The 15,986-nt window shown below is 37.2% G+C and overlaps 1 protein-coding gene across 1 annotated transcript in view; it reads left to right on the top strand.

The window, feature by feature from the left end:
- The window catches only part of btbd11b (BTB (POZ) domain containing 11b), a 66,983-nt gene extending 57,671 nt beyond the window's left edge, over window positions 1-9,312 (top strand). The window contains 8 exon segments of the mRNA XM_042334838.1: window positions 1,424-1,582; window positions 1,585-1,601; window positions 2,148-2,253; window positions 2,342-2,444; window positions 3,193-3,283; window positions 3,639-3,707; window positions 4,422-4,535; window positions 5,192-9,312. Of these exon segments, the coding sequence (XP_042190772.1) occupies window positions 1,424-1,582; window positions 1,585-1,601; window positions 2,148-2,253; window positions 2,342-2,444; window positions 3,193-3,283; window positions 3,639-3,707; window positions 4,422-4,535; window positions 5,192-5,401 (869 nt within the window). The 3' untranslated portion in view covers window positions 5,402-9,312.
- Window positions 9,313-15,986: the final 6,674 nt, after the last annotated feature.

Here is a 15,986-nt window from a genome sequence, read left to right as displayed (position 1 = left end):
GACCACATCACTCCACCCTCGCTCACCTCCACTGGCTCCCCATCCCCCAGAGGATTGATTTCAAGATCCTCATCCTCACCTACAAGGCCATTCACGGTCTTGCTCCCTCCTACCTCTCCAACCTACTATCCCCCTACCTACCCGCCCGTACCCTCCGTTCCTCTGGCTCCAGTCTGCTCCACGTCCCCCGCCCCAACCGCCCTACCATCGGTGGTCGGGCCTTCAGCCTCTCAGCCCCGAGGCTCTGGAACTCCATCCCCCAGTGCCTTCGCCGCTTCCTCCCTTTCCTCCTTCAAGGCCGGTCTCAAAACCTTTCTCTTTGACCGAGCCTTCAGCTCCCCTCTCGACTCTCTTCCCCCTCCTCGCTCCCTCCCTACCCTCCCCTCACCCTGACCATTTCCCCCCTCCTCGCTCCCTCCCTTCCCTCCCCTCACCCTGACCATTTCCCCCCTGCTCGTGTCATGACCCAACTGTGCAGCGCCTTGAGACGTCCTCCTGACGTGAAAGGCGCTTTATAAATGGAATCTTGCTGCTGCTGCTGAACCGTAAAATCTTTCAAACAGCACTGAAGCAACGACGATTTTGCAAAAACAAATATTGTTATATCAGGACCGAAGAAAACTAAAAAAAATCAAAGGATTGAGATGAAAGAATTTGAAGAGGTTAGGCAGCCTCTCTGGGGAGGGGATTAGTGCTCATGCCAGGCAGTCATAGTAATGACTGCTACCTAGCGTTTCTCTGTAAAAGAACCTGATGGATAGACCACTTTGATAACACAGATGAACTACCTAGTGCCCTTTAAATTCTGAGTCAATAGGATAGAAAGTCACAGAGACGCTTTATTTTAATCTAATAGAAACCGTTTATTTTTTAATTTACAACAACACATTACATTTATCTAAGGCCTTTCATGTCAGGAGGACATCCCAAGACATTGAGATATTACCTACGTTTTACTCAAGACTATATTGTACAATATATTGCTTACTTGATAACAGTGTAATGTTTTGGGATCACAAAGTTTTTTTCTATTTCAATATAGGATCGATTTATATAAATCTATTTTTTGTTCCCAACCTAATATGTTATTTTTGGTTTTGCTACTTTTATAAAAAAGTAAAGTATGTGCACCTTTCACAAACACCACCCTGTAAAAATAAATTCCTGATCAAAAACAAGTTTATTTAAACTGATTAATGCTGCAGTACATCTCCAAGTTAAGTGTTTAATTCAAGTAGAGGATGTAATTATTTAAAAAATTGTGACATATTAAGTAATACTTCATTGTTAGATGTTGCTAGCTGATATGCTGATCAGGTGAAATTGCTGGCTTTAGAATTACAATCATTGACTTGCCACAGTGTCATTTCATGATTAGTGAAGCCATGCCATAGAGATGTGTAATCTCAGTTTTATCGCACAGGCGTTCCATGGACACTCCACTCATGGATGGATTCACTCTGCACCTCCTTCCAGCAGCACAGACGACCCATTATCCAGTGTTTGTTAAAAGAATTCAGTACAATTAAGGAAGACGAGTACACTGAGAACCTGCTCACACAGGGCCTTCCATTAATGTTTGAATCTTAAGAGCCAGCAAGGTAATTATTATGCTTGTTTGTGACACACAGGTAACTGTCTCAGTCATTTATTACCCCACTGAGTCTGATGTGATTCTTCGAATTTTTCACAAACACTTTACGTTTCAATGAAATATGGTTGTCCAATTTATTCTAAGAATGATATTCAATACTGCAATACTTGATTATGGCATGTGTAGAGCATAGAAATGAGGAAATGTAAAATCTCTAAATAGAAATGTGTAAAAAAAAGGGTTTGAATGTAACAGACATTTGGATTTCAGGTTTAAAAGCATGCGCAGAATAAATGCACTTAGTAAGCTTGCCTGGTAATACTCTTTGATCAAACCCTTGTAGCATTTGTGACACCGGGCAATTAAGAACCATTTTTTCTTAGTATTTTGTTTGCGATTACATAGCTCATTGAGAGTTGATGTTTTGAGGTGGAATGAATGCCAATTCCGCTCAGAATTCAATATCATGTTCTGTCACACGCATGTATAGGAAAAGTTGCTACATTTGCAGAATAAGTATCTTATATCTTGTATTTAATTCCTCTGATTTCAGAATGAAGTCATCAGTCGGCAGTTAGCAGTCATTTTCACTCACTGCTATGGTCCTTATCCAATTCCCAAGCTTAAGGAAATCAAGCAAAAGCAATCCGCCAGGCTGGGTACGTCCTTCCTTGTTTTAAAACTTTTGATCTTTTTTCATTTGCTCTATTCACGACTGTTTAATCTAGAATTTTGTGTCATTACCAGATCCCCACTTTCTGAACAACAGGGAAATGTCTGACATCACATTCCTGGTGGAAGGAAAACCATTTTATGCACATAAAGTATTATTATTTACAGCTTCTGCGAGGTACGGTTCTTTCCTTTTTAATGCTATTCATATTGTGCGTGTGTTTCATTTCCCCGATGGCTCAATAGAAAATTCATACCCAGTGTGATACTGAGGTACACAGGCTCAGTTGGTGCCGAGTTCAATCCTTCATCTGTGGCTCCCACTGTTATGTGTGCAAATGTCAAGTGTGGACAGGATTGGGCTCGACTGTGACATATGATTAGCCGTCCAACACTTTCTGTTTGGGCTCACACTTAAAGAATGGCCACTTGAATAAATTAATTGAGGATAGCCAGCACTTGGAGAACCAAACCCCAGCAAAGAATTGGTGCGTCAAGAATAGAAGGAGTAAACTGGAGTGGGGCTGGGAGATCTCAAAACATAGTGCGTCTTTTTAATGATCCAGTTAAAGAATTTCAATGCTGAAGAGTGAAATGTTTCTTTTGCTTTTTCTCTGAGTAGCTTTGTTTGCTAATGGCAGTATTTGGCCTATAATTATAATAGAAAACAGTGAATACTAGACAATGTCAATACTGGAAGGTCAGCTAAAACGCAGGCAAAGTAGAATTTTTTTTGGGTGCAGTGTGCTGATTTTAAGGCTGTGCATAATTGTGGAATCAATAAAGACTGCCATGAAAATCAGCCCTGTGGGAAAGCTTGTTCTTTTTTCGCATTACATTGAAAGAGAATTTGGCTGGGAATCTTGTATCTTATTATTTACTATCGTGGAATATAATTAATGTTTGTTTGCCTATGTTATTTTCAGGTTTAAGGTGCTGCTTTCAGACAGACCACCTTCTGAGAATGCATCTAACACCTGCATTGAAATCAGTCATGTCACATACAATATATTTCAGGTAAATTTGGAATCTAAGCAAGAACAAACGTGAATGTTTAGAGCATCTTATCATGTGTATATATAATAGAAAAAACCTAAATTGCCAGTGAAGCACTTCGAGACGCAATTTAATGTTATGTACTATATTAAGCACAGAGGTTATTTTATTATTTGTTTGGGATAACAGCATAATTTTGGCTAGGAGCTGGGAGTCAGAGATGAGTTTTTATTTTGAGGAATAGTGGACTGTTTTCTTCATGTCAGCAGGTATTATGTTTTCATCTTTTGAATATTAAAATATATTAATAGTTAATAAGTTTTAACATGTATACTATGTATATTATGAATAATCTGTATTGTGATTCTATTTTTAGATGGTGATGCAGTACCTTTATTATGGAGGGACTGAAAAACTACAGATTAAAAATACTGATATATTAGAGGTAGGTTAAATTTGTGTGCAATAAAATGGATTATTATATATGTGTAATGGGAACAGGATTAAGCCATTCGGCCTGCTTTTAAAATATACAACCACTCATTTTTGCAGATGTATTAAATGAACAACCTTGCGAATGTTAAAGTGAATTAAACAGTCTAATGCGTCTCATAGACTTGTCAAGCAAAAGATTCATTTAAACCCATCTTTGGCAATATTCAAATTGATTTTCCCTGTGGACAAGTTTCATCAGATCATGGATGGTAATCAGGAGGGCTCTATACCAGCTCTCTCTCTCAAGCGAGACATAAACAGTACTGGCCTGCAGTCCTCTGCCTCTTCTCAGCCAATTACCAGGAGCCTGGGGGGTCATAACCTGACTGAAAGAGAGAGAGATAGTGTGCAGAGGGCATAAAAGACAGCAGGTTATATGGTGACATCTCCTTCAGGTCTTGCCAATGTGGTGGAGATCCACAATGTGGATTAATACTGAATTTAAGATGTTTCACAATTTTACAATTTTAAGATAAAATACTGTTACCAATTCAGTCCAGAATGTAATTTTGGGCCTAATGTGACTTGAAAGCAAACTAAAGTTTGTAAAACTGTCTCATAAATGTGTTGTAATAATGCGTAATTACTTTGTCAGATCTACAATGCTACATAACCTGACTGGACTTTGGAAATCATAATGATTGCAATTTATCTTATTTTATAGCTGTTGTCGGCTGCTAAATTTTTCCAACTTGAAGCACTACAGCGGCACTGTGAGGTGGTGTGTGCAAAAAACCTCAACTTGGAGAACAGTGTGGACATGTATAATCACACCAAGGTCAGAACCAAGTCTCTGTTTACTGCCTGGTTTTGCTCAACACAGAGATGTGTCTGAAAAATGTAAACACCATGAAATCAATGAGTGTGGCATTCAGATAGATCCAGTTGTCTAAGTGAAGATAAGATCTAAATTCTGTATAATTGAAATACGTTTAAAGAAGTCAAGCTGATTCTTGTTTAGTAAAAGAAATAAAATATAATTGGACAAGAGGTCATAGGTTCAAAATGTTGAAGGGCAATTTAGGACAAACACCAGAAAGTATTTCTTTACACAAGAGGGTGGTAGATCCCAGGTCACTAGATTTGTTTAGAAATCAGCGTGATGCTGTAATGGGAAGGAGTGGTTGGTATTCTGGAAGGATGAGATCAAATGAGCTTTGACTTTTTTCCATCTCAACTGTCTTATTATGTTTGGAAAAACAAAGCTATTAATGTGTCATGAAAGCACAAGTCCAAGCTGAACGCTTCATGTAACCTTTGCTCTCTGGTGTCAATCTGTGTTTTTTAGATATATTTGTTTTCTTTTGTTTGTTTTCACAATGACAGGAAAATGTGAGAAAATGTCCATGGGCTTCTCTGGATGAGCGTCATTTTATCTGTTGTATTGTCAGGAGGAAATCGCTTTTTCTGACAATCTCATTTATTTCCCTTTAGCTGCTTGGTGCCCATGAGCTGTCCTCCTACTGTGAAGGCTATTTCCTGAAGAACATGGTCGCTCTGATGGAAAATGAAGCTTTTAAACAACTACTGTATGACTCCAATGAGGAATCACAAGGCCTCAATGTGCTGCAAGATTTAGAGAAAACACTGGCAGAAAGAATTCAATCAATACATCTGTCAGCTTCAAAGGGTTCAATTGTATAAATGAGGCAGACATGTAACAGCTGAACAGTAGAGCCGCTTGTTTAAGAACTGCCATTATTTTCCAGGCAGCAAACCAGTTTTAAAAATTAATAGCACTTTCATAAGAAACATAAGATGGATATAGATGGGGCTAGAGCAGCCAGCTCCAATGCATGAGCACCCACCACCTTAGGCTAACGGGCCGAATGGCCTCCTAAGTTGTCAAGAGCTCCAGGACGCTACCCCATATGAAGAACGCTATATAAATGCAAGTTGTTGTTGTATTTCTATGTTATCTTGTGAGAAGCAGACAGGGAAAATGTGTTTCTATTCCAAGCCCAGTGGACTACGTTTTATTCAGGTCAGACTTGTTGCGCAAGTTTTTTGAATTCCCAGATCAGGTCATTTGGATTTATGATGTATCAAAGCAAAGTGAATAAACTCCATGAGAAAAATGGGTCCTAAAACATCTGGTTTGGTGCTATGGTTGGTTCAGAGCAGCTCTCTGTCTGTATTTCCTTTGTTTATTGTGAAAGGTTACCTGTACAAACACTGTCTGCAGGAGTGAAATCTGGTATTTATTTGCATCTGTTGCATGCTGACATTCACTGAGACTAAACCCTGTAAGGCTGTGCTTGAATGTGAATCTTGGAGTCATGCTCAATGAACAAGTAGGAGAGATGAGAAATATGCAGGTTTAGTAATCAACGTGATGGTTACTATGTTTTACCAAAAAGAAGCTGTTTGAATTGTTCAAATATTGTGCTTTTTGGAATGTTTGAAGTGACCAAAGTGGGAGATTGACAATCAGAGGAATGAAGTCTTTTGTTACTTACAACCAGAGACTGCATTAGCTTGAGTCTTGACTCTCGACTCTCAAGTCAAGTTTAATATTAATTATTTGCACAAGCAAAGCAGTTTTGATTTCATATTCTCATTCTTAAATTCTTCATTCTTCTCAGAGCTGAGTCTGCTACCTGAGACACTGATTTTGGGATTGATTGATTAATTTTTTTGAGGATATTTATGCCACTTGTAACCTTTGCTAGTGGAGGAAGTGTTCCCTGGGTTTGTGCTGAGCTGGATTGGAAATGTGAAGGGTGGTGTTCTGAAGTGTGAAACAGAGAGCTGTACTCTGTAAGGCTTTAATTTCTTCGTGAAATTACAGTATCACCATAGGATCTTACCTGACTCTATTTTTATAACCCTTTGGTACAATTATTGTTATGTTATAGAAACTCATAGATCCATATGATAATTCAGCAAGGTTGTGGTTGTCCCATAAAATATACTATTTAATAAGACTCAAAAGATAATTTACCTTTTCTCTGGCTACCGTGAAGCTATAAATAAGTGTAGCCACAAAATATCTTGCATTGCTCGGAAGCTTTGGCACCAGATAGGAATAGTGGAAACTTATAAGATGATTTCTGTCAGGACAATTGGCTGTTTATTTCACTAAATTATTTAGCATCGCAATATAATGTCAAGTACATTAGAACATGTTGATAGTTTTAAAGTTTAGTCTTTACTATAGATTGTGAAAAGAAGTTAATATATGTAAATATGACAAAACTCATGAAATTATGTAATTATAGAATGTATTTTCATCTCAGTAGCTGAAGGAGGTTGATGACGGCTTCATAAACCAGCTCACTGTGTTAAATGTTTTGTGGTGGCACTTTTCTTTCAAGTGAGTCCATCTGGCACAGTAACATGTCATAAGATGGATAATGTTATAATGTTTAGCAATGTCAAATCTTGAAGACATCCATCCTATGTGAAAGGCTTTATATCAGTACAAATTTTATAAAATTGAGTTTACCAGGTTAGAGACCAAAAAAAAGCCTTGTCTAATACATTAACTGAACCTATATGTTCCGTACATAGTTTGGCAATTTCCCCTCTCAATGTAGTGTAATGAAATCCTACTTTTGCACTGTTTTTTGAGATTCAAAACAAATGTACTTGATTGGAGACAAGTGTTTAGGCATTGTTGGATTTTTTTAACACAAAAAACGTACCAATGTGGGAGAGAAGGCCATCTATTATGTGTTGATTCCCTGCAGCTATTCTTCCCCTTAACACATCAGAAATGTGGGGTAGTTATTAAACAGAACAGATCTATAGTCAGCCACAACTTTACATAGAGAATTGTATTATGCTAGCTTCAATTCTACTTGAGTTCAGGATAAAGTTTGCTGTAGTTTTGCGTTAGATTGCAATTGTTACAGTTTTAGTACTGTATGATGTGAATATTTTTATAGGCAACTACTAATATGTATATCTTATCTGTGATTCTGATACCGTGTAAGACTACACAATTGTGATTCACACATCATCACTAATGATTTTCTAACCTTTAATGATGCCTAATTCTGTTTTGTTTAGATAATGTAAAACAAAACAAAATTGAGCTCACAAAAATGTGCTCCGTAATTTTAGCTGAAGCAGAATTTGAAGGGTGATTTCCTAGTAGTGATATTGGGTATAAATTGCAATGTGCAACACACCTGTTGATGAAATAACTAACAGTAGTTAATGGAATAAATAGCAGTTATAGCTATAAAACAAATGTAATAGATTTCCTCTTACTGATTACGACTTACCTATTTAATCTAAAAGAAGCACCTTTTGACATTTTACAAGTACTGTATATGTAATTTCCCAGGCAAAATAATAATCAATACATTAGGAAATTAATTAGTCTTATACATAAATCAAAAATGAAAGTTCCAACATACATAAGGTTAACAATCTGTGCTTCTCTTTCAATACTATGTGTTTGGGAAATCCTGAACTATTTTAAAAGTTACTTTTCTTTATAAATCATATAGATTGAGTTACTGTTGAAATAAATACAAAAAAACATTATTTGAAAAATAAATAATACCCCCTCTTGCTTCTGTCAGTGAATTAGAGAGCAATTTGAATATTTAGCTAATTATGTATAAGTAGTTAGAGATTCACTTTAAATCATCAAATATAAGCTGAACTTTTTATCATCAAAATATTTTACTTTACATAAGGTTTTTCATCAAGAGGGTGAGACGAAACAAGTTGAATGAGATGGAATGGGACAAAGAAAACACAATTCATGTATATTGTAAACTATCTCTGTCAACATTAAACTATATTTTATATGAAAAGATTCTAATTAGAGTTTTAATAGATTTTTTTCAGAATAAACCAAGTAATGGCCCAGCACGTTTAATGTGTTATAGTTGAGCTGCGTGGAACCAAACTGGTGTATTTCCCATTATCTAGATAGAAATGGTATTTAAATGGTGTATCGTGTAAATCTAAATTGTTTTATTTTTGACAGCATGGTAAAAGATTACCTAAATTTGTGTGTTTTGTAAAATATTGTATATATTTACGGTTCTGCGTATACCATTATTTCTGAATCAAAACTCCTGTACTAGCTTGTTTGTTTCATCTCTGAAAATGAAGATTGCTTCGGGTATGTGAGCACATACATGAATTTGCACTGATACCAGGTATTTAAATCTTTGTTAAGGTGTTAAAATAGCTTGCAATAGCGATCACTTAGATGAGAATATCCCTTTGAAAATAATATGCTTCTCTTTAAAAGTATTGCCTGCAATTTGATTGTTTTTATCTATTGTGAACTATGTATAAACAATTGCAATTGTATTTTCAACAATTATATTGGTTCAATTTAATAAAGTAATACTCCCCAGGTACTGATGGGGGAATGCAGATGCCTCTAGGGTTTCCCAGCACACTCTGCCTTCTTCAGACAGTCTTATCTATGTTTGAGTGAATTTTATCAAACTTGCTGGGAGAATCATAACATGCATTTAAATATATATATTGTGTAATATGTTAGCGTCAGACCTTGAAAAAGGTAGGCTGCAAAACACAAAGTATATTCTGAAGATTGTTTTATTAAATGCATTTGTGAAAAATGTCTTGCAAAATGGCTCTCATTTTCACAAATAAACTCATGAATGTTTGAAATTAAGTTTTTAATCTTTAAATGTAAATTCCTGAAGAACTGATGTATGATAGTTTCACATAATTCACACAACCTTACTTATTGCTTAGTTTTATTAGTGGAAATGGAATAAACATGAGGAAAGGAATTCTTCTTTCTATTCAATGTTGCTTCCCAGCACATCAAAAGTTCCAATGATGCCATTCACGATGCATTTAACATTCAAATGAAAATAATTACATTGGTGAAGCTCTATACAATTGCATTTATAAATTAATGTTAGAGGTAAAATAGATGAAAATATCATGTGCAGGAAAATACTTACTCAAAACCTGGCTCAGTGGTAGCACTCTGACCTCACCATATGTAGAAAAATCACAATATGGGTTCATGTCGGGATTTTTTACAGATTTTTTTCAGCTCTGTGGGAATGTAGGACTTTGAGTTCGTAGTCTAGGTTGACACTCCATTGCAGTATTGGAGGAGAACTATATTGCCAGAGCTTATGTCCTTTGGAAGATATGAAATCAAGGCCCTTTTCAGGTAGATTTTAACCATGACACTTTGAAAAGAGAAGGTAGTTTTTAATTCCTGGTGTCATGGCCAACAATCCTCCAGATAAATTGGTCATTCACTTTCTGGCTGCTTAAGAGATATTATTATGAACAGATCGGCTGCTGCTGTGCCTATAAATATAGTCACTAAGCTTTACATCAATTACCTGGAAAATATTTTGAGTGATTTCAATGTTACAGGTGATTGTTTTACTTTTTTTAAAAAAAATACCTTTTCACCTAGAAGAGCCAGCCACAAATAGGAGATAATTCCCAATGATAATAAGAGAGATTCTTAAAACTTCTAAATCAAAAAGCTTTAATCGATGAATGTGTTAAACATAGATCACAAGATTGGTTTGGATGAAGGAAGTCCTTCATCCCATTTGATCTCATTTATCCAGAATACCTGCCAGACGTTTCATCACAACATCAAGCTGATTTTTAAATGAGTCCAGTCAATTCCCCATTAAAATAGGACACATGGTCAATAATCAGGAAGCAAAGCACAGATCCATGTCAATCCCAATTGCATGAAAGCACTGCAGCTACAACCTAGTTAAACACTTAATTTATGTAGTGGTTTAGCCTGGTTGAACACCACACACATAGGGGAGATTTTCATATTGATATTGTTACTGTAACAAAGCATAAAATCTGGTAACCGTCACCGCCTGTCCCGTGTCTGTCTGCATCTCTGTAACTATATTTACCAAATTCACAGGAAAAGGCAGATGTTAACAATTATTTCTTGTGAACCAGATATCAATCAGTCAATGTCTGTCTTGGTATTTGCCTAAATGATAATCGAAACATCACTATTTTCTGGAATATTGTCCAATGAATGTGTTATGTTAAATACATTTAAAATGCCATGATCTAATTGAGACTAGTCATGAAGGCTACCTATCGTTTCCTTATTTAACCCACCGTTTTGCTAAAATTTGGTATATATGACAGATCTTTGCTCAGCCTGATCTGCTCAGGTTGATGCTGTAGATTAGATTAGTTGTTTCTGCACCAGGATTTACGTCAAACTCCGGTCAATTACACCAAGGAAACAGCCACAGCTGCCAAGTGAAAGCTCACGTCAAAGGCAACAAGAACATCTTTTAACAGCAGGTCATTTCTGGTCAGGGGACAAACACCAGCTGCTGCAGGAAGGAAGGGAAACAAATCATTATTTATATTGCTATGAAAATGTCCCTTTGAGGGAAAATAAAGACAAGAACATTTTGTTCACAGAGCATCGACACCGAAACCTGGCACACGAACACAACGCTGCATAAATATACAAATGGGAGCAAGGGGCAGATCTTGTCTGTTCAATCTCATAGACTTTTTTACCTGGACTTCCAAAAGGCTTTTGACAAAGTTCCATATCAAGACTATGAACTCGCAGTCTAGGTTAACACTCCAATGCAGTGTTGCGGGTTTGCTGCCCTGATAAAGGTCTGTCCTTTGGAGGTTAAACTGTCTACCTCTTCAGGTGGACATTAAAGATCCCTTGGCACTATTTCAAAAGCAAAGGGGGTTTCTCCCAGTATCCTGCCCCCAAAATTCCCCAAATCAAATTGGTCATTTACTTCATGGCTGTTTGTGGGGCACTCCTGTGTGCAAAGAAACTATATTAATAATAATCCTTCTTGATATAGCATCTTATCACATCATTGAGACATCTCAAAGCGCTTCACAGGATATACTGTGACTATTTTGTGGGCGAAATATGGCAATCAGTTATCCCACAAAGAGCCCTGGAGTGAATGACAATGAGTGACAGAATAGACAGGACCTTGTTTTAACATATCCGAAGGACAGCACCTCTGACAATGCAACACTCCCCCAACACCGCATTGGAGTATCATCTTAGACTTAGATTCCAAGCCTCGACGTGGGGCTTGAACCCACAACTTTCTGACTCAGAGGCGAGAGTTTGCTGCATTTGCCTACAAAATACACAGTTGTTACACTTTACAGTACCTGCAAAGCATTTTGAGACATTCTCCCTCCATATCAAATGCAAGGTTTTTAATAGATCATTGTAAAATATTTCTTCTTTGGTAATTAAATGCTAACTGTACATTTTACCTATGTAGTCTCTCGAAATATTGAACAAACAAGCAACATATGGAGGTTGAATTTAAAATCAGTTTCATGTATAATTCAATTGAATAAAAAAAGTATGACATTGCAATATTATAAACCTTGGCAAAGCATTTAAGTTCATAAAAGTATTATTTAAAAAAGAATGCCTCAATGCTAAGAATTTCCCATGTTTCTGCAGTAAACAATTCAGCTATTGTGAATATTCATTCCTGTTTAATTCTTATTTTCTATCAAATGTTGCTGATCATACCGTTTTAGGAGCAGCTGTCTCTATTAAATCAATTTGAATGTTTGCACAATTGCCAAAGTTCTAACCCTATTTGATGTTCACAGATTAGTTATAGTCCAGCTCAGCTACAGGCAAATCCTGCTGTTCTTCAAAGTGATGACGTGGATCCACAATAAAGTAAAACTAATCGCCAATTCAGGTCAAAATGTCAATGGAGCAATTGCCAGGAGGTAACTAATATAGTTAAAAGGCTCCCTCATCACAAGGCACCAGGACTTCAGACAAACTGAGGAGCAGGTTGTGCTTTGGGCAAGTTCTATTAATGGCTAGAACCAGTCTTCACTCAGTCACTCCAGCAAACAGAAAAAGTGTATGTGAAGAATAGGACGAGTCAAGAAAAGGCTTTTGAAAGAAAGCACACAAACCTTTTCATCAGGAAACAAATGTCGGTGTGTTGGGTAAAACCAAAGTATTCAGTAAATCAAGGTTCGTTTCGAGAAATGTCATCACGTCTTTAAGCTAAGCACATGGAGTGTAATTTAAATCATACACCTGATGATCATTTCTACAATTGCAGGCATAGATTGAAATTATATTGAAAAAAATGAAACATCTCAATGTTGTGATAAGGCGCTATATCAAATGCAGTTATTATTATTATTATAAAATGCATTGTTATTCTATCAATGCTCCTTTCCTGACATGATAACACTTAAGCAAGGATCAGCCATACTCTGTTCATTGGGAACCATTTCAGGATGGAAAGGGCTATTCCTCTCAGTAATAATAATAATAATCCTTGCATTTGATATAGCGCTTTTCACGTCGGGAGGACGTCCCAAAGCGCTTCACAGAACACACTGTAAAGTGAATTGACTGTATATTTGTGGGCGAACGCGGCAGCCAATTGCGCACAGCAATGTCCCACAAACAGTCGTAGATTGAAAATGACCAATTTATTATTGTTTTTGGTTTTGGAGGATTATTATTAGGCTCTGTGTGGAGTAAGGAAACTTGCCCAAGGTTTCGCCCTCTGCCTGGAATTGAACTCAGGTCTCTCGCTTGCAAAGCAAGTGCTCTAACCACTGAGCTACAGGACTCCAGTTGATTTTTATTTTTCTATTTTAAGACTTGTTTATATCAAAATAATTTTTCCCACTTCAAGAAGCTACGCTTTTCCATCGCAGATTTTGGATATTCTCTCCAGAAATGTAAATGATGCATCGTAAATCATACAAGTAGTAATAGTTCTGGGAAACATACGCTTCTGTCTTGTTAAAATCAGTCCTGCTTGTAAAATCTGTCCCCGCTTGTAGTCAAGACAGGCAGAGCATTCAGATGCTTAAAATGACTAATTGCCATCGGGGGAGAGGAAACGAAAGTCAATAAAAAGAGAGATAAAATTATTGTACTGACATCTGTCAGCTGTGTTTCAGGAGAAAAAGTCATGCTTCCTTTTCTTCAATGACATCTACATGTACACAAGCAATGTGATGAGTTTCAGCGTTACTTACATCTTCACATTGTTACTCATCCAGTTAGTAGTCGAGCCAAACAGACAGTAAAGATCCCAGGCTGAATCCCTGGTTTGTTCTGAGTCGATTGTGTCATTAATGTCAAGCACCTTGGGACGTCCTCTCAACGCGAAAGACACTATATAAATGTAATTTTGTATTGTGTTGTGTTATATTGTAATTGTAATGTGCAAATCCTCAACTGTGCTTGAGTTGGAACCTTGGTGCGAAAATGGTGTGATATACCATATTACCCCGATATTATTTGGGGGAAAAAAAGATTTCATGTCAAAAGAATGAGTGTAATATTTCATATTTATGTTATTTTGAATGTGCTCTTTCTGGATAATCAGAAAACTGTCACTATTAAACTATAACATTTAAACAAATAACTGTTTTGAAATAGTCCAGGACAGATAATAATAATAATAATAATAATAATAATAATAATCCTTGCATTTGATATACAACAACAATAACAAAATTACATTTACAGAGCACCTTTCATGTCGGGAGGACGTCCCAAAGCGCTGAACAGTCAGGTGTCGGGGCCTGAGCATGGGGGAGGGGTGGTGGTGTAGGGGTGAGGGAAGGCAGAGAGGTGGGAGGGTGACCGAAGGCATGATCGAAGAGAAGGGTCTTGAGATCGGCCTTGAAGGAGGCGAGGGAGGCAGCGAGGCCAAGGGACCGTGGGATGGAGTTCCAGAGTGTGGGGGCAGAGAGGCTGAAAGCCCGGCCACCGATGGTAGGGCGGGTCGGGCGAGAGTTATAACGCCTTATCACATCTTTGAGATGTCCCAAAGCGTTTCACAGAATATACTGTAAAGTGAATTGACTATATATTTTGTGGGTGAAATGCGGCAGCCAATAGGGCACAGTAGTGTCCCACAAACAGGCGTGGATTGATTGAGTGACCAATTTATGATTATTATTTGAAGGAATTATAAGGACAAAATAATATAATAATTGTAATAATAATATAATTCTTGCATTTGATGCAGCGCATCCATAATCCAAGAGCACCCCGAGAGTTGCCAATGCGAAGATATTATTATTATTATCAACTAACGCAGCACAGAACAAGCCACAAACCTTAACTTTATATGTTGTCCATATGATCAAGTGGTGCCTCACGTTACCAGCTCATCAGAGAAGCCCAACAAGTCTCTGGGAAAGTAGTAATCTTAAATAATTATTTGTAATCCTTAAACTGTCTCAGCTACTGGTAACCTTATAGTTTGTTTAACCTACAATTCTCCCGTTAACATTTTCATTTCCAGTGCGCCATCAAGTGGCATAATACAACTATGCAACTATATTGTGTCTTTTAACATTTTTGAATGACTTGTGATCTAATCGTATATGCTGGTATCATGTCGCATGATATTCTCCTATTACTGAATCTACGCAGTAATATTTAAACAAGCCGTTACCACATTATAGTAATTAAAACTCAAACCTCTGCTCCCTTTGTGACTGATTTATTCTTCCTATCAAGGCCGGGTTCAAACCTAGAACCAAGTATTGAACTACTCAGTTATGTACAATAAGTACACGATTTGTGCACATCGTATGACGAAATATCTGGAAATGAGGGAGAAATTAATTTGATGTGTATATACGTAATAAACGTATCCTATATTTTTCATATATTTGTGGCATTTTGACAACAACACTGCATGCAGAGCGTGGAAAAAATTTGGAACTCACTGCCAAAAGCTGTGGTTGAAGCAAAAGCATATTTAAAAGGATACTCGATGCACATGAGGGAGAAGTAAATATAGGGATAAGATAAAGGGGTGTTAAAGAGGGGTGGGGGGTTACGTGGCGTGTAAACACCAGCATAGACTAGTTGGGCCGAATGGCCTGTTTCCATGCTGTAACATTCATGTGATTCTGTTAGGATTTTAAATGTAATAATCATAATAATAATCCTTACATCTGATAACAGCGCCTTCTCACGTCTTCAAGGCGTCTCAAAGAGCTTTGCAGAATATACTGTCAAGTGAATAGACTGTACATTCTGCGAAGCGCTTTGAGACGCGTCAACAATGTGATGAGGCGCTGCATCAAATGCAAGAATTATATTATTATTATTATATTATTATTTCGTGGAGTCCTGTAGCTCAGTGGTTAGAGCGCTCGCATCACAAGCGAGAGACCTGTGTTCGATTCCCGGCAGGGCCAAACCTTGGGCAAGTTTCCTTGCTCCACACGCCTGATGATAATCCCTCAAGAAAAC

The sequence above is a fragment of the Callorhinchus milii genome, unplaced genomic scaffold (genome assembly GCF_018977255.1).
Source record: "Callorhinchus milii isolate IMCB2004 unplaced genomic scaffold, IMCB_Cmil_1.0 Scaffold5, whole genome shotgun sequence".
Taxonomy (NCBI): Eukaryota; Metazoa; Chordata; class Chondrichthyes; order Chimaeriformes; family Callorhinchidae; genus Callorhinchus; species Callorhinchus milii.
The sequence above is the reverse complement of the archived record's forward strand: the minus strand, read 5'-3'. Positions and strand labels throughout refer to the sequence as shown.